At 43.2% G+C, this 20,399-nt stretch overlaps 1 protein-coding gene across 4 annotated transcripts in view; it reads right to left on the bottom strand.

Moving 5' to 3' along the window:
• LOC127609349 (protein jagged-1) overlaps positions 1–20,399 on the bottom strand; it is a 45,295-nt gene that overhangs the window by 22,241 nt on the left and 2,655 nt on the right. For 2 of the 4 annotated variants that reach the window (XM_052079191.1, XM_052079190.1), the window contains exon 2: positions 15,343–15,678. The exons of 1 other annotated variant lie outside the window; for it this stretch is intronic. In XM_052079191.1, coding sequence (XP_051935151.1) covers positions 15,343–15,678 — 336 coding nt within the window. Of the gene's footprint in view, positions 1–15,342; positions 15,679–20,399 lie in introns of those variants that run through there. One more of the 4 variants, XM_052079193.1, reaches the window with a different exon arrangement.

The following is a 20,399-nucleotide window of genomic DNA, read 5'->3' as shown; positions in this document are numbered from 1 at the left end:
ACACGTCTTCCGTCTCCACGGCATTCCACTGGACATTGTCTCGGACCGGGGGCCCCAGTTCGTATCCCGCGTCTGGAAGCAGTTCTGCCGGTCCCTCGGGGCCACGGCCAGTCTGACCTCGGGGTACCACCCCCAGTCCAATGGACAAGCCGAGCGTGCCAACCAGGATCTGGGGGCGGCCCTCCGCTGTGTGTGCCTTCACCGTCCCTCATCCTGGGTCGACCACTTACCCTGGGTGGAGTACGCGCACAACACCCTCGTCTCTTCTGCCACTGGTAGGTCCCCCTTCATGGCCGCCTACGGGTACCAGCCGCCGCTGTTCCCGTCCCAGGAGGGGCAGGTGGAGGTCCCCTCTGTGCAGCACCACCTCAAGCGGGCCCATCGCGTGTGGAAGGAGGCCCGGGCTGCGTTGTCCCGCACGGCGGCCAGGAACCAGCGGATCGCGGATCGTCGCCGGCGCCCGGCTCCTTCATACGTGGTAGGACAGAAGGTGTGGCTGGCGACTAGGGATCTTCGGCTGGCCGGCACGTCTGCGAAACTGGGACCCCGATTTACTGGACCGTTCGAGGTCGAGGCCGTCATCAGTCCGTCTGCAGTCAGGCTCCGGCTGCCGCCCACCATGAAGGTTCACCCCGTCTTCCACGTCTCCCTACTCAAACCCGTGTCTTCCAGTGACTTGGCTCCTCCTCCCACGCCGCCGCCCCCTCCGCGGGTCGTCGACGGTGACCCGGTGTACACGGTTCGTGCCATCCTGGACTCTCGGCGCAGGGGAAAGGGGTTCCAGTATCTGGTCGACTGGGAGGGCTACGGGCCTGAGGAGCGGCAGTGGGTGCCTCGCTCCTGGATCCTTGATCCATCCCTTTTGCGCGACTTCCACGCTACACATCCATCCAAGCCGGGTAGTCCGCCGGGAGGCGTCCATTGAGGGGGGGGTACTGTCACGTCGCGTGTCCGCCAGCAGGTGGCGGGTTTTCTCACCCGCCATCTGCGCACCTGTCCGTAATTTCGGGCTGATTACCCTCCTATATTAATGAGACTCCGGCAGTTCTCCCACTGCCGGAGAATTCCTCACCGTGCCATTGATCTCTCGTGCTAACTCCTCTATTTGTAGATTACTCGTTGCCTTCTTGCCTTGCGGCCTTTACTCTCGCCATTCGCGTTAGTCACTAAATTGAATACTTAGATATTGCCTAATCAGTAGCTCCTCGCACTTTGTTTTTCAGCGAGCGTTTTCAGTTGTTTCCTTATTTCTTCCCTGGTCCTTATTTGACCAGCGTTTTGTGTTTCCGTTTTTTCCCTGTCGGGCTCTTTCTGTTTTTGTCATTAAAGACACTCTTTGCTTTGAGAAAATTCTTTCGTTGTCTGTTTTCCGGGGATCCAATCCTCTATTTTTTCGTTCTGCACGGAGCGATCATTATCGCTTCGGGCAGATCGTGACAGAGAGAGAGAGAGAGAGAGCTGTCAATCGATTAAAATATTTAATCGTGATTAAAACCACAACTGTCATAATTAACTCATAATTAATCGTGATTCCTCACACATTTATTATCGTTTCTCAATTTCCTTTTATATTTTTTGTCCTATTTTTTCCCCATTTTAATGCTCTCATCAACATGGAATCATGGATCAGTTTTCTTTGTGCAAAATGCAAATATTTACTGAAACAACAATTTTGATTTTCAACTTTTCATGAACATTTTTCACTTGGAGCAGTTATTCACACATAATATCTCACACAGTCTTACTGCCCATCAACTGCACCATATATCATATATATATATATTTTTTTAATCATCCCACTGCACGGCAAATCTGTAGATTGAGAACACTTACATTTTCCAAGTGCGCACTTCGCGGTGCAGATGGGCTTCTATGAAAACAGATCAGAATAGGTAGTGTGAAACGAATGTGTGTGGTACGTGAGGAAAGAAATGAAGGCGAAAGGGAGGGAAACAAGAGTAGGCGGAGCAAAAGAGATGAAATCACCTGTACGATGTGGAGATATGTGATGAATGAAGAGAACAAAGAGGTCAGAGGGCGGGGAAACAAACACGTGGAGATATGAGAGAGTGGAAAGATTATAGGGGTTGACAAGAGAAAGAAAAGAAAGTCGATAAGATAAACGCGCGCACAAACGTGGGCGTGCGAAGAGTGTTCGAAGGCACGGTGCTAATGAGGTGTGCAGGGCAGCAGTTCATTAAGGGCAACAGAGAGCAGGAAGCTCACAGACAGACCAGCCATTAAAATTCAGCATTTCCGACTTCAAAATTGTGAAAGCACACAGTCGAATATCATGAATAAATAGCCGAGGGTTAAAACCGGTACAGTTCTGAAAAATGATGCCATTCGAAGTCATCCCCCTCCCACCCCACCCCCTAAAAAAACAACATGCTGTTCAGTGAGCCCTCTAAACGTACAAAAGAGTGAATATGAAAATATGCATTATTATTTATTTAGATGTGTGGCCATCATTTCAAAGTATAGTCGACCTCTCGCCTAAAGTCGGCTGGTGTAGGCTGCTGCTCAACTGGAACACTAATGAGGATAAAACACTACAGAAAATGGATCGGAGGGGTGCGGGGGGTGCTTCAAAGAAAAGAAGCCAAAGTCACGGGAAAACACTGTGACTGCTGAAGTGAAATGCAGAGGAATGAAGGAATGAATTGAAATATATGACTGTTGAAAATAATAGCAGCCATGTTCTGAACGTTTGAAATCTTTGGAAAGTTGAATGGTTCGGAAATGTGGAAGGAGAAGCATGTCGAAAAAGTGTGCAGAGTAATTCAATTTTTCACAGCATTTCAGTGAGTGTGAGATTACGTTTTATATCAGAGGAGAGAAATTAAAAAAAAAGGAGACAATGAAGGAATTACAACATGTAGTTGAGATGGCCGAGGTCACACTACCTTCGACTCCCGACGAGAGCCGATAAGAGAATAAAAAAGGTTAGCGAGCGCTTCCTGAGCGCCTTTCCAAAACACACAAGCGGGCCACTGCCATGTGACGTCAAGCGGGCATTGACGAGGGAGAAGACGGAGCGCATATAAGAGGGCGGGGATGCTCAAAAAAAGAATTATGTGGAGCACAAAGCGGGTAAGAGAACTGTCAACAAAATCTGTTGGGATCCTGATTGACCAAGTGACGTGTCACTCAGTTTTGTTGTCTCAAGGGGAAATTACATCGTGAGAAAATCGGTGTGTGTGTGTGCGTGCGTGTGTTGATGGGGAACCGAGTTGACAAAGCTGTCTGTCAAAACACAGCTAACATTAGCATTTAGACATAACATTTAAACTTCCTCCAAGGCTTAATACTGTCGTTGTCACGAGTCAACTCAATGAGGGAACAACTACACTCATAGCACTGTTGTTATACAGGTTCCATTCAAATTAGTAGCAAAAACCACCGTGAGAGTTGGAAATATTGTTTCAACTCATTCACTCGAGTCATGGAAAAAAAAGTAGAAAGTCTCAAATGTTTCTATGATTTAATTCATTCTTGTAACATCATCCTCATCTTTAAATCATCTTTCCCATTTGAAATAAATGGAACCACCATTAATCTGTTCCAGTCTGTCAATTAGCACCCCAAAACATTTTTGTTATATTATATTAATGCATGATAAAAATAACATTCTACATTATCGTACTTATAGAAAAAAAAAAAAAACAAACGTACTAGAACTAGAAAATGCAATTTTTGGAGAAATGGCATCCCCCAAACAATACCTCATCGCAAATATGGAATCTCATACAGAGAACTTAAAGTCAACAACAACCCTATGGTACATCCCCGTGAACTGTGTCAGAAAGCTGTTCAACACAGAAAGGTCCAGACCTGGATTTGAACCTTGTCTCCTCTATCGGGGTCTGCTCTGAGAGTTTAAGCCCATCAAGGCTAGACACATTAGGGATTTTCAAATCAAAGAGCAGACAATTAGAAGTTGGCTCTACCCTGAGGCCGGAGGAAAGCCAAAGAAGAGAAGGATTACAGCGGCTGGTGCAGACTTCCCTCATTGAAACCTTTATTGACGACAAACCAAATTCACATTTAATGAAGATCTGAGAATACTCTGAATAAACCTGACATCTACTGCTCTACTATTCCCAGCATTCAACATCCCCTCTCAACCCCCCTCCCCCCACCCTCTACCCTCCTCATCCCTGCATGCGGCTCAGACATGGGCCGGGTAGGATATCCCGACAAAGCCAGGCTGTACAAACACAGCTCTGCCACAGGAAAAACTCCCAACCCTGAGAGAGGAATTTCCCTTCACAATGCATGTCAACACACACACACACACACACTATATTTTACTGTCACTTCATCAGAACTAACAAAAAATTATTATTTTAGACCTACACAATCCGGCAATTTGACAGCAAGGAATAACTCATTGAACAATTGAACAATAGAGACCATTAATGGACCGCTTTTATTGATTATCGCAGGGAGGAACTGGTGATATGAACCTAAAATAAAATGTCTTTATTTTAAGAGAATTGGTGCGATAACAACCACATTGGCAAAACAGTATGTCAAAAGGCCTGATAAAATACACGGGAATTATATTTGGTAACTCAAAATGGCTGACACAGACATGACCATATTGTAGCTATGTGAACCAACTTATTAGAATTAGAAAGAAAACAGAGTAATATGAAATACGAATAAATGCAGCGATACAATTAATAATACTAATTGAGTATGTCACAATAAACATGAAAAATAAACTGATTAAGTCAATACAATGTTTTATATTTACAAAAGAATACTGTATTATATAATTCAACCATTAAGAAATTATATCGACCAACCGTTAAGTACGTTTCAGACCAATACCAGTATGAGTATTCACTCTTTGAGTAATCACTGATACTGAGTGGTGATACCTCAAGTATATTTGATATCTAAGATGTATCCATCCATCCATTCATTATCTGAACCGCTTTAGCCTCACAAGGGTCGCAGGCGTGCTGGAGCATATCCCAGCTGTCTTCGGGCAGTAGCCAGGGTACTGTACACCCTGAACTGATTGCCATTCAATCGCAGGAAACACACACATAGACAAACACCCATTCGCGCTCACAACCACACCTCGGAACAGTTCAAAGCGTTCCATGAACCTGCCATGCATGTTTTGGGAATGCGGGAGTACCCTGGAGAAAACCCAGGCAGGCACGGGAGGAACATGCAAACTCCATACAGGAAGACCGGAGCCTGAAATCAAACTCATCACCTCTGCATTGTGAGGCAGAGGTGCTAACCAGTTGTGCACTGGGTCAGCCCTGAAAAAAAATTATTCAATAAAATGACAACAATTATCAGCAAAGACCTTTCTGATGCAGATGTAAAGGAGGATTTACCCAATGTCAGATTCGATTTACTGAGACAGGTATCTGCTGTCTCCATAAGTACCTGATACCTTAAAATAAGGCTGGTATCGGCCTGATACCGATAGCTGGTATCGATACTTGCCCATCCCTATTTCATATATATGATGTTTCGAACCAATGGATCGCATGACAGATGGACAGACCAAACACCGGGGAGGGCAGACAGACCGACTAGCCAACAAACTGACTGACAGACAGACTAACAGCTTGACCAACCATCCAAATGACACAGACGTAGGTGTCAATACCCGAGAATGCAATGTATAAAACACAGGCTGAAAACTAGACTGGAATGGGGACTACCATTAGAAATATTTCTTAATTAATTAATTATGCATATATATATATATTTTTTTATTTTTTTTAAAGAATGTATGTCCTATGCATCCCCTCATTTTCGATCAACTGCAATTTTTTTTAAGCTATGACAAGACAATGAGGTATGGGCGTGTCTATGCATTATGCATTCATTTAACCAGCGGATGATTAGATTCCTGGTTGTAGGCCCATTTGGCATTTGATTACTGTGAGAAGGAAAAAAAAAATCATAGCATCTACTCTTCCCTCCACCAGCAGCAACATCAGTGTGTCTGATGAATTTAAGCGAATCCATTAGCGTGTCGTACGCGTGCTAAAGGAGGAGGCTAATTGACAATTAAACATGCGAGAGTGTACACCGCGCAGAGGACATGTGCTAACTTTTTCGTGACGTGATTACATGTAGCTATATATTTCATGTATTCCGCACCTCACTTCGAGCGTGAGGAGGCCCAAGGCAATTACAAGCCCACACATATCCAAACGCAGTGAAAGCACACACACCGAGACACACAGTTGTCATGACAGCGGCTTCGCCCGAGTCGGATTGGACAGCAGACGCTTCACCTGCACGCCAAATTAGTACGAGCATGGAGTAACAGCCATTATTATTCTGACAGCAAAAACTCAGATTTGACGTAAACGCATACAAAGCGTTAGTGCAGGGCAGTCACCATTACCTCACACACACACGCATGCACACGCACACACACAACTGAAATTGTTTTTGCTCATATCAACTACTGAAACACATATTTTCATTGTATGACATGTGAAAGGATTTCAGTAGTGGTCTGAGAGTGTTTTGCTCTGGAATATTTCACTCGTGCATGGAAGCAAAATGCTTTGTGTGTGTGTACGTGTGTGTGAGAGAGAGACAACATTTCATGAGCATATTAAAATCATTTCACTTTTAAAAAAAACTGTCGTATATGTGACAGCATTTTAGAGAGTCCTTCAGGTGCCATGGAAGAAAAATAAACTTAGCAAAGGTATTTTATTTTGTTTTCTATTTTTTTGCAAGGGAACACTTTTTTTTTTAATGTGTGTTTATGTACTTCCAGGTCAGCTTGGCTACTGTCAAGATCAAGAATAGATTTTATGTGTTTGGATTACAATCCAATTTCAAAGTAAAATCCAATTAAATTCACCCATGGGTGAAAACGCTCAATTAAAAACAACATTTTCTTTTGCTTTCATTTACTTGGAAGATAATCCGAAAGTGAAGTAGATCAACGCATTGAAAAAATATAATTTACTTGCAAATAAATAAATAAAAACATTGCATTATTTCATAATCTTTGCGAGGGAACGCAAAGTTGTTGTTTTTTTTAATTTATTTGTACATGTGAAAGTGCTTCAAAAGTCTCCGTAAAAGCTTTTCACTTTTCAGTTGTGTGAATGAGAGCATTTCTGTAGTGTGTGCGTCAGGTAATCCTGACGGGTCCTCATAGCTATATGTGTGTGTGTCTTCGTGTTGTTGTTTTTTTTCTCTCTCTATCTCCATCTGGCACGTTTGGCTCAAAAAGCTGAAAAAGGCACCAGATCGATTTCCACTCCGCTGAACTAAACTAAAATAGAACGCTATCAGACCACGGAGAGTCTCGACAGAAAAAACGCACAAAAGCTCACTCTTGCCCAGCGTGATTGTTGTCGTATTGATGGATTTTTATTTTTTTTTTGCTTACAGGAGCAAAGACCAAAAAAAATCTATGTCCTCCCTTTGTGACTTTGTTTTATCTCGAAACAAGAGACATGGCTTCACGCTTGCTGATTCCTTAAATGTTAATTTGAGACCTTACTCAAGTGATGGCCAACATCCCGGACTCTGTGGCGGTTAAAAGAAAAACACCCGCACCCGTTGTTTGTCTATTTTCCCAATTCATTGATGAATTGACCAAATATTCAACAAATGAATCGATTATTAAAATAATCTTCCAGTCCTTCTTTCTAGCCACAGGTTAACATTAACACACCTTCACCTTGGTACAATTGTAAACTTTTATATTCGATATACCGGTAATTATATCTGATCCCTTTGCGTTGATATGCAACCAGCAATCTTTCCATTATATGATGTGCTTATCTCAGAACCCAAGGATGGCCTTCATACCATTCTTCTCAATGAATATACTTTTCTACATGTCACAATCTCAATCAAATATTACTTTTAAGACCATCTGAAGTGAATTCAAGGTTTTGATTATGTTTGACCACAACATCCACAAATGACTGAAAACTATGTTGCATTGTGGAGATATCACATTCAACTGTTTATGAAGATGTCAATTTTCCAGATTTTTATTTTTTTTATTTTAAATCATGTTTACAACAGGGTTTAGTGATGTGGCCTCTTCAGATTGTCCATGAGCATGGCCGCTTTGGAGAATCTCATTGATGGCCACAAGTGCTTGCATCTCACACAGGAAAAAAACAGAAGAGCAAGTCGAGGGCTATATATATATATTCATTCATTCATTCATCTTCCGAGCCGCTTGATCCTCATTAGGGTCGCGGGGGGTGCTGGAGCCTATCCCAGCTGTCTTCGGGCAGTAGGGCGGGGGACACCCTGAATCGATTGCTAGCCAATCGCAGGGCACACAGAAATGAACAACCATTCGCACTCACACTCACACCTAGGGACAATTTAGTGTTCAATCAGCCTGCCATGCATATTTTTGGAATGTGGGAGGAAACCGGAGCACCCGGAGAAAACCCACGCAGGCCCGGGGAGAACATGCAAACTCCACACAGGGAGGCCGCAGCTGGAATCGAACCCGGTACCTCTGCACTGTGAAGCCGACGTGCTAACCACTGGACTACCGGACCGCCCCATATATATATATATATATATTTTTTTTTTAACACAAATGCAACTGCCAGCATTTGGACTGTGGTTTCGGCTGGCGTGGCTGCTTTAGAGCACCTCGTTGCGGCATCGAAAAGTCCCACCACAATATATATTGGATATATTTCAGCCACCGGATGCGTGAAGGCACAGGTGTCAAAGTCAAGGCCCAGGTACCAGATCTGATCTGGCCCGCCACATCATTTTCTGTGGCCTGTGAAAGCAAATCAAGCATGACAAGTTCCATGATGCTTGCTAAAGTCTGAACCAAAATTTTAAATTGTCATATGTATTCCTCAATAACAGTCATTATTCATAACTTCTGATTTTATAATTAGTTATCCATCAATTTGTTGTGCAGTGTGTATGTCATATGTGGAGGGGATTAAACATTTATACGATTTCCCAAAATTCATAACAGCCCTCCAAGGGAAACAGTAACTGCAATGTGATTCGCGACAAAAATGAGTTTGACACCCCTGCTTTAACGGGATATATTTCATGACTCAAACACATGCAGTCATACGTGAGATTTTAACAAAATAAAGCTAGACGTAGTCGTATGATTGTGTACTTAATATGGTGGTGCGGCTAGTGAGTTCAAATACCACATTGTGAGATACAGTGGATCCCACCCAAAAACACCTGTGGCCCTCATCTGACTTCCTGCTTCTTAACATCCCCTCCGCATGGCATCCTTCTCCACCCTGACCCTCCCCTCACTTCCCAATCCGGTCTTCCCCCTCCACCCACCCAGACAAAATGCCCTCGTCTCGCCAAAAGGGCTTCGCCGTCACTTCTCCTTTGAAACTTCCGCAGGAAATTACCTTGTCTCGTCGAGTCGCTTCACATCCACGGAGGCACTTTTTAGGATGGGTTATTAGTTCGAATAGGCTGGGAGGAGTGTGTGTGTGTGTGTGTGTGTGTGTGTGTGTGTGTGTGTGTGTGTGTGTGTGTGTGTGTGTGTGTGTGTTGGAGGGCTCCGTGTTGTCTCAGGATACAAACCACACTGCCTGTACAAGGTGAGATTTATGCACCTCTTGCTGTTCTGTCTGAATGGCAAAGACAATTTTCAGAGGTGGGTTCTGTGAGAAAAGTCAAGTGGTGCAAAACTCGGCACTCAATTCACTCACTCACAACCTTCATTGTGTTGAAAGAAATTGTCCAACAAGTACTCCGTTTTATACGCCACACTAGACACTGGCACTGACATCATCGCATTTTCTAAATTGTAGGATTTTGGTTCTTTTGGGGAATGTGTTTGGAGTGTGGACGGCACATTTTTACACTGGTTGTCAATTTACATCCGCTTTCAAACAATCATGGCTCAGAAAATAGGTAAGTCGCGATTGGTCGTTACCTGAGCCCCGAGCAACCGTGGCGTCATTTCAGTTGACAGAAAGTGGCGAAATGCAAGCCGAGGACGGCTAAAAACGAGTGGATTTTGTTTCTTTAAGTCATATTCCACAAACACAAAATTAATCAGAATGCCGTGTTTAGACTAGCGCATCGAACAAATTGTTGTGAAGACATTTTTGGGGTTGACACCTCCTTTACAGCAGATGTATATCTTACATTGGATATTTTTTAGATGACAATACTCAAAGCCACACTGTAAAAAAAGCCAACTTGTATTTTGGGGGGCTGAAACAGTTTAAGTTGTAAACAAATTTCAAATACAGTCATACCTCGGTTTTTGACCATAATCCTTTCCAGAAGGCTGTTCGAAAACCGATTTGTTCGCTAACCGAAACCACGCTCTTTTAAAGAAAAATCTTTATTGAGCACGTCTGTTCACAATGGAACGCTACACGAGGAAGCGACGCGTAAGGAAGGCGAGAGGAGTCAAGTGACGCATTCAAGTGCGCTCAGTTTGTTCGAGAACCGAAATTCGGTCGTCCTCCGAGGTATAAAAAAACTTGAAATTTTTGGTCAAAAAACGATTTGGTCGAGAACAGAGACGTTCGAAAACCGAGGTTTGACTGTATGAATTATTGACATTTGTGGCAAGGATGTTAGTTAGCACAGCAAAGCAAGCAGGTAGTGTGCTCCAAAATATTCCCGATATGTTTAAAGTAAGTAATAAGTTTGGGAGCAAAGGGCACACAAGTTCTGTATTTTCTTTGTTGCAAAATTTTCACAGGAGCAAAACTTAAAATATTCCCATGAATTGCCCTCCTTAAAAAAAAGTTTGTGGCCTTGAAAGTTTAAAATCACACTCCCCCCCCCCCACCCCCACCCCGGTGCACGAATGCTAAAACGGAGCTGACATATCAATGTAAGATGCTCTCCAATATTGGCGGTCAACCATCTACACACAAGTGACCACAGAGATTGAAGGCAACTCAGCCCGCTCAGTCTAATCCGCAGGGACAACATTAATAAAGTAGCTCAACATCACTGCTGGGGTCGCGCTTACGAAGGGATTTCGGAGCAAGTCGATGTCTGGCAATGAAAGGAAAACATCAGCTGTATTCACACCTGTGTTGGATATTACATCTGCGACTCGATATGTGACACTGACACACACACAGAGGTGTTCCCGGCTCATTTCACACGAACCCTTTTGTCTCATTTCACTTGCAACAAAATCCAATTTGCACACAAATTAAATCATTAAGAAAGCTTTCCCTTGAGATGATTGTGTGACAGTTAGGTCACTTATCTCTTCAGCACACAACTCCCCCCAAATCCTCAAGGGAATTCACTCGCTCCACGTCCCCTCACGACGATGATGCCAATGATCGATTCACGAGCGTTGAGTGAAGGTGCGCCGACAGAGGGGGGTAGGGGGGGAATCCACAAACGCGCAAGTGCGCGCGCAAGAGTATCAGCGTACATGCAGGTATGCAACAAGGCAGCGTGGGAGAGTCAATTAGAGTACAAAAGAGTGAAAGAGACTCTGTGGGGGGAAATAAAAGGCTCCTCTCTTCTCTTGTCTTGGTTGGCTTCACATGATCAACAGCGCCAACGCAACCGTGACAAGAGCATGCGGGGGCTTCCATCCTGCGATATCCTGGTTACATTCAGGGTTTGAAAAACTCACGAAATATTATCCCAAGTGTTCACTCAAGTCGATAACTCATCGGCAGAAGTCGATTATAGCCGCAAAACGACTGTCTGTGTCCTATGTGTTGTGTTGTGTTATTTTGACTTCAAAATGGCGCCGCGAGAGTGGCTGCCTTTCCAGCATCTCCTATATTTTGTTGTTCTACTTCTTCCTTTCATAACTTTGTTGCTGTGAATTGGGAATTTCTCCATTGCGAGACTAATAAAGGTTTTCTTATCTTAAAACATTACAATTTTCTCTTGGGTACGAAGTTTTTTTTTCCCACGCTGGTTTTGTACTTATGAATTAAATACCATGACGTCCAAAGCGTCAGCAGAGGAGCAAATTTGTCGGGGTGTGTTCCATTTAGAAACAAGGCACCGGTTATCAAAACAACATGTCTTGCCCTTGGCAGAAGTAAGGACACTAATTGCTCACTGTCCTCATTTAGCCACAAAGTTAGTGCTTTAAGGAATTTTGAAAACATTACATGCATTTTACTAACATGCGAACAGGCATCAGGTGGCCTAAAAGAGTCAAACAGGCTCGATATTGGACCGGTGGATGCAGGGAGTGCTGCAGTTCCGACAACAGATGTGAAGACAAGATTGTCCCACTATGAGTCAAGGAATGCTGGGGGCGTCATTTCATCCCGAAAAAAGAAAAAAAGAAATGTGAAGCTAATAGGTCACTAATCACAAAACACAAACAGGATATGTGCAATTTACAAGAGGATGTTGCTACGAGAGGGATAAAAAATAAAAATAAAAATAAAAAAAACAAGTTTGACTATAACTGCAGTTCTCACAATCAAGTCATGATGAGAGCTTACCAGAACAAAAACATACCACAATCTAGAGCGACGGTGTCCGAATGTTTTCCTCTCAGCGCTGAATCCAAAAATAGAAGAATTATAGATCCACTTTGAAATTCTTGGCCTTGAATTTATTAGAAATGCTCAAACCAATCAATCAAGTGACATTGTTTAAATATTATAATTGTTGATGCTGCATTACAGCATTCTGTTAAAAGTAATAAGACAAATACTTTAGGATTTTCCAGCATTTTGTGGCGGTTCCCAACCTTGTACCCCACTGAAATCGATTCACACTTCCTCCGAACACATTTCCACATTGAAATCCCAGTGCAGCAGCGACTAACTTTCTATATATTTTTATGATTAATAAACATTATTACACTCAAAGGTACATCTTTATTTCACTATTTGTTTTTATTTTTTTGTAAAATAGTTCATTTCTGTGATAAAGTGATGCAGATTATAACAAATATTATCTAGAATACATTTAAATCTAATTAATAAAGAAATGATTTAATCAAACTATTTTAATTTAATTTCTAATTAACAAATTTTGGGAGGGCGATTAATAAATGAATGCAACAAATATTGCAGGACTCTTTAATGCAAATGCTCGATGGGCTGGACTAAAGAATAGAGATCCAAATAAAAAGTGACAATTACATTAGTGTGCACACCAAGCTTGAGTTCACGTTTCCCATGAGGGAGAAAAGAATGAGTGGGTGAGCTCACCTTTCCTCACAATGAGCATACTCACCTGAGGGCTGGTGGGGCGGTGGGGGGAGAGGGTGGTGGGGGATCACATTCTCACCCTGAGAGGCCAGAATGCATTGACACTTCCACGTTGTCTCACAATCAACCAATCTCAGAAAGTGTGGCTCAGGCACAAGAGAGGGGGAAAAAAACACCCAGGATGGTGTGATGTACAATGCAATCACTGGAGACTAACAAGGATAATCAGTTCTGCTAGAATCAATCAATTAATCGGGCAAATGTGATTCAACAAGAGAATAGGCTAATTGTGATTAATACTGCTGTGTGGAAGCAAAGACGTGGATTTAGTGCAATGTTGGAACATCCTTTTTGCCTTTCTGTATTACTTTTGACTGCTCTTAGAAACACACAGTGCATCTGGGTGTGTTTTGAATAAAAGTTAGGCGGGTTGAACAATCAATGCGTTTCCCAGTTACACATATTATGGTCCTAATGGAAGATTAATTAGATGGACACAAAACATAAAAGTCAGCACTTAGACTGTTCAATACTGCACCGAGTGGAATATAGAGTGTCATTATGTTTTTGAAACCAGGTGTTGACTTCAGTCATGCCTTTTCAGCAGCTTACCATCAAATCTTTGAAAACCCCCACCAAACCTATCATCATCAATGTAAAGACAAGTAATTAGTTCTTACACGTAAGGCGTAGAGTCTATTTTTAGAGGCTAATACTAATGATACCAACTCTGAAGGCAATGCTAAGCACTTTTCAGCAGTTAGTCATCAAAATGTCACAAAGTCACTTCCTAACCTAAATCCCCTGAAACATTTGATAGCCGTAAACTAGTTAGGAGCTCAAGTTAATAAAAACTAAAACAAGGGAAAGTTGACTCGCATGAATGCAAATGCGCGCAGTTCTAATAGCTACACTTGGAACTTTTGACAGCTAATCATCAAAATTTCTGAAAAAGCCACTTTAAGTCTTTAATTCACCCCAACCTTTAACAGTCACAGCTATAATGTTGTGCAATGTTGACATGGGTACTTAGTAGCACAAGTTAATGTAAAGTAACATACAAGGGGATCGTCTTTTTGTGTTAATGCTAATGTTAGTACCATTAAAATTAGCATATGAGGGCTACACCTAGCAGTCTTTTTAACAGCAAATCATAAAAAAAACTTGCTGAATGTAATTCCCTCTGACCTACAGTTATAGTAAAGGCCATCAATGTAAAACCAAATTGGTAATACCACAAGTTAATAAAAACAAAAAATATAGAGTTAATTATAAGACTGAATGTTAATGCTAGCAGCTTTATGGCTGTAATCTTTAATTCAATGACAATAATGGTACTCAACGTAAGCAAAATTCAACAGCTGGTACAAATGTATTAAAACAAAAATAATTAGGTTAGCAAACGCTAATACATTCACTATGACAGAACTGGCCAACTGTCAATAAAGTATACATTATGCAATACAAATGGCCCTAGTGGAAACTAGGTCGAAACTTGATTCTGATTCTACACCAAGGCATCGAGGCATAAACAAATATAACAGGGAGCTAATTCAGGGGACAGAGAATGTAACAACAACACCTCTATTGTCATTTTCATCGTAACAATCTGCAAGGTATCACTTCCTTCCGCAAAAAGACATGTATTTAGCAATGGAATATGACATTCTATGGATAATAGGTATGAGGACACCTCACCATTACACATGTGGCCAGACAGGATAACCTCTCGGCTCACTGGGCTGACACTGTAACATGTTGTTTTTAAACTGATACCTCGACTTTATGGGAACTAGTGGAAAAAGTCCAACCCCTGTCTCATTCATTATATGATTGATTAGTATGTGTGTCAGAATACTTTTCTGCGTAATGTAAATATTTTCAAGATGGAGGCGGCTGATGTTTACAAAGTGGCTTGTTTTGAGTCAAAAACGATTTCCATTGTGAGTCAATTAAGCATGATGGACCTGAGCAACGGTGGTCGTTTTAAAAGGGAATTTCCCTGAGCAGATAAAGTGAGAAAGCCTTTGTTGCCTGGCCGAGAGGGAAAGAAAAGGAATCTGAACTCTGCCTCTAAGGGTCATTGTTATTCCAGCCAGCCATGTTTGAGTGTATTGTTGTGCTTGAAGCTTAGAGCGTTACCTTGGTAACCCCCACAGATAACCAACTCTGCCTATGTACTTACTGGCCAAGCGTATTTGAAGGGAATGACAATGAGTCCATTAGTGCCATCATCTCCTCCTCCTCCTTCTCCTCCATCATGACCGCGGCGGTGGAGCAACTGGGAATTTCCTCCCAATATCCCGGTGCTGCCTGAGCCAAAGGTGCAGGTTCCGGTCGGGACCACGCGGGCCTGGTACTCCTTGAGGCAGGCTTGGAAAAAAGTGTCACACTGGTCTCGAGACGAGCAGCGCTGCCCACCGCCAACCGGGATGTCGCAGCAGTCTCCGTTTAGAAGGACTCCGTTGGGGTTCTGATAGTGGCGAATCTGCAGCTCGAACATCCCCACCGTGCGCACCATCTGACAACACAAATAGAAAGAAAGCTCATTCACTCCACTTATCATCACTCTTCGGCAAAATCCTCACATCTCTAAATCACCACTTAACGGGGTCGCGGGATGTCCTGGACCCTATCCCAGCCGTCTTCAGGCAGTAGGTGGGGGGACCCCCTGAACTGGTTGCCAGCCAATCACAGGGCACACAGAGACAAACAGCCATCTGTGCTCACACTCACACCTAGGGACAAATTTGAGTGCCTGCCATGCATGCTTTTGGAATGTGGGAGGAAATCGGAGTACCCGGAGAAAACCCACGCAGGCTTGGGGAGAACATGCAAACTCCACACAGGGAGGCCGGAGCTGGAATTGAACCCAGTACCTCTGCACTGTGAGGTTGATGCGCTAACCACTGGAACACCGGGCGGCCCTAACAGGAAATTATTTTTTTTAAAACAACAACAACAAAGAACTAGTTGGAGTCTAATAATTAATTAAAATTATTACACGATCATTGATTAAAACTGTAAAAAATGACAAGCTGACTAAGTAGTGTGATAGGTGGAAATTAATCCATATGCACTTCCTGCCTAAACAGGTCCTTCAACAGCATCAATTTTTAACAAAACAGGTTTACACCGATGGGTGTAACCCAACTATTTTTATTGAACAATGGCTAAAATCATTCAGACTGTTGATTATAAACCGACATCATGCCGCATGGCTGCCGCAGATTAAGACCGCACTTGGCAGGTGAACGCGGCGGCGGTGGACATGACGGACCGAAGCGCCTTGCCTGCCCCATTTTTTTCCAATAGAGTGGTGTCTTGCCTCCCTGCCGAAATGAATGGAAAGGCCGTCAATCCTTTTCAGCCTCTCTTTTTCAAAATGTTGTATTTTAATGAGGAAAAATTCCTGCATAATATTATATCTTATAAAAGTAAACTGTAATGACACAATTAAATTGAATTTAAAAAAAGTTCAACTGCTTTGCCGCACTGCATTAATTGAATTGTCGTTATGCTGCTCTTTAGGGTGTGCCCGCCTCGGCCACCTGGAGGGTGGGGTGGGGGGGGGGGGGCAGACGGATATACTATTTAGCGTTCACTCATTGTTATGAAGCCTACGAAAAGTTGTAGGCAGCGCTACCTTGATGTAGCTGCGATTCATATTTTAACGAGGAATGTCCAATCGAGAACTGCCAGCAAATCGCGAGGGAATGACATGAGAAGGACATAATTTGAATTAACGACAACATCAAGTGACCTCCAGCTGAGGAGCAGGCCATCAAAATCATCAACAGTGGCTGTCGCCCGGCATAATCCTATGATTAGCTCTTCTTTTCTCCTCCTCTGCGTCACAACCACAGCCTTCATAGTTTTCTCTCCTATTATTTCTCTTCCCTTCACTAAACCACTGTGTCACCATTCTTTTTCTCTTCCAGCTCAAGATGGGTGGAGAACACACACACACGCACACACAGATAAGAGTTAATAAGACCCCGTGAGAGTTTCAGAGCAGGAGTGTGTGCGTTATCTGTCTACCGGGGTGACACAATGGCATTGCCAACAAAAAGGACCACCAGTACCCCCCATGAACCTTCATGTTTTGGGCAACACTGAACTAAATATGGTGACCGCCCCGCCCCTGTTGATTTCATCGCGGACAAACGATGTAATACACAAACAAAGCCCAAGAAAACGTGTGTGTCAGATGTAGACCAAATTTCAAGAACAATATGAGATGTTCTATGACCATTGGTGTCCCTGAGGACACAATCTGCACTAATTACAGCCCAAATATGAGGTGAAAATTGCTTGGTTTTTTTAGCGTGTTTGATTAGACTGACGTCTGAAAACACATAGGAAACCTGCCGTCTGGGTTTTTAGAGAACATTTGAAGGCCTTATTAATCATGTCAATGAGTCCTTGAAAAATGTCCCGAAGAGTTTGTCCAACCTGGACCAAATTTGATAAACTTCTACTACACAGTGGGGTGAAGATGAAGCTGGGTGACTGTCAAGCCGAGAAAATAACGGGAACTCCACATGAGAAGGCGTTTGGTGATGAAGGCAAGGGAAAACTCTACCGAATGAAGAAACTTTGACCAGAACTAAGGTTTCGTGGGGTGATCGTTTGTCTCACTTGGGTTGAGAGACAGAATGGATGTATCAATGGTAGAGAGAGTGAGAGAGAAAACAGGGCAAATGGGTTAAATGACTGAGGGAGGAGAGCAATTGGCACAACAACAGCAGTGTCACGTCCCGCTATGTGGGGGGACCGTCTGCATCGGCTAATTGTTGTGAGATGACGAGGCAGACGGTAACTAGAACATGAAAACAGGATAGAGAGGTTGAGTGACTGAAAAAAAAAAAATCTCACCACCAAAACAACACAAAACGCAAAGTTCGTAAGAATCCAGTCGGGTCAAATGTGTGATGAGCAATTCATAGGCAACTCCCAGTCCACTATTGATGAACAAATTTTATTTTGCCTTCGGAAATGCACGGCGGCCAAAGCAAACATTCTCACCATTTTTAATTTAAACTATAATCATGCACTGAACCGTGCGACATAACCCCCGTTCTGCCCCACAACGGGGGCAACAACTCATCTTCATCCAAAGGCTTGCGGCGATACATGTCAGATATTCCGGCATGTCAGCGCTCAATCCGACCAGAGAGACATGCCGGCCGTGTCATCTCCGCAGCGGAGCCAATCCGCCCATTCATTTTCTATCCCGCATATCCCGTTCAGCGTTGCAGGTAGCTGGAGCCCATCCCAGTCGGCTTGGGGCAAAAGGCAGACTACACCCTGGACTGGTCACCAGTCAATTGAAAGGCACAGGTACTGAACTCGCATTGCCTGCATGGAATGCACAAGTACCATGAAACACAATCAGCTTTTCAGGGTAGAGCATTGCAAATTAAAAAGGCGCAAATGGCACGCAGCATCTCTTTGTCCCAGTCGGGCAAATTACAAGCTCTTCCAGATGTCTAAAACAGGACTCTATTGTCAAAGGAGACGCCACTCCTAGTAACCACCTACACTCACGTGTGCATTTTTCGAATGTAATCGCCTATCCCGACTGAGAGGCCATAAAATGGGACTTCATTCTACGCCGGATGTATGAAAGTCAGCAATGTGAACCACTACTTCTACAATGGGCCACTTTACAATAATAAAGCAGTCATTTTTCGACTTTGGAAACCCTATTTTCTGTCCCTTCGCAAGTCTAGCACAAAGCATAGTCTTGCTGCGCGCATGCGTGGATTCATCCTCTCTTGGTATTTCTGTTCACACACTTTGGTAGAAATTGGCGTTGTGGGAATGAACACAGGTGACTTGATTCCCGAACAATCGAAGCGACTTCTCTTCTTCCCTTTAAATTTAGCGCAAAAAAAATAAAATAAAACATGCGCAGTCTAATGGTGGAAGCGTAACAGACTCGCAGAGTCCATGCAGAAGATCGGAATGCAACGCACATTTAGAAGGAACCTCAAGGAGATCTGATGTAAAGTTGTCTGCTATGAAGTGGCCACTTTGCCTTCCACCCCGATCGTGCTTCTGTGTGTGACTACCCCCCGCCCCAAACACACACACAGACACACACAGTTGTGCCGCAGACAGTGGGGAGCTTTTAAAAATATCTTAAAGATGATGAGACTCATCAGAGGGTCTGATGCACGTTGCACATTTATGAATGACATATGATGACATCCATCAAACATATCAGCAGAGCACAGAATCTGTCTGTCTGCCTCTGGATCAAAAACCACCAAAATCGCATCACACCACAACTTAGACCTGCTTTAAGATGTAGTCTACTGTCTGTCATCAAATTATCAGATGCACTTAGAAAACTCTATCAGTCCACCGAAACACCCAGCATGGCGTACGTAGCACGCTGTGTCAAATTCCCAATGGCAAACTAGACTTGCCCTGGTACATAAATGAAGATGCGCCAGTTTTTACAAATACATGTGCGATTTTGAAAAAAGAACCCTTTGTATGTAGGACAGACTTGTCTTGCAACGTAACCTAAACAATGTGAAATTATTTGACTTAACTTCCTGGTATATTAAGATATTTTGTGATGTTTTCTTTAATCAATGAAAAACTCTTGAACCTGCTTTGAGATGATTGCATGACTTGGTAACTTGCTTGCCGAAGCAACTTCAGAGATGGACTCTGGAGCCTGCTTTGACGACTTCAGAGATAAACTCTTGAGCCTGCTTTGACGACTTCATAGTCTGCTTTGCTTGAATTGTCGAAACTTGATTGTGATCAATGCCACTTGGTTACACAACAAACAGTGTGGCGTAGGGAGAATGGCCACTCACCCCTCCCGATGCACACACTTTAGAGGATAAAAGGAGGGGAGCGATGCTCCTCAGCAGAGTCTGCTGTGGGTAGCGTACGGACGCCCAGCGAGTATCGAAGCTCACTCTGCTGAGGATGTTGGCTCTCCATCCTACTGGCATACGGTAAGAGCTTCATACAACTTGTTTGAACTGTGTTATTATTTCTGTGTGGGACCAATAAAGTGCCTATTGTTGGTAGCCAGAAGTGTCTTGTCGTTATTTCTGAGTGCCTATCTCCGACTATCCTTTATAAAACTTGATATTCATTCAAATTAAGTAGCAGAAGTGTTTCAAAACACTTCCTCAAAAGATGAGGTCCGCCATCAAAAAACAGCTCATAGACCTTCCCTGGAAACACACGTGCCACACACACACGGGCATA

Source organism: Hippocampus zosterae, chromosome 10, assembly GCF_025434085.1.
Source record: "Hippocampus zosterae strain Florida chromosome 10, ASM2543408v3, whole genome shotgun sequence".
NCBI classification, from domain to species: domain Eukaryota; kingdom Metazoa; phylum Chordata; class Actinopteri; order Syngnathiformes; family Syngnathidae; genus Hippocampus; species Hippocampus zosterae.
The sequence above is the reverse complement of the archived record's forward strand: the minus strand, read 5'-3'. Positions and strand labels throughout refer to the sequence as shown.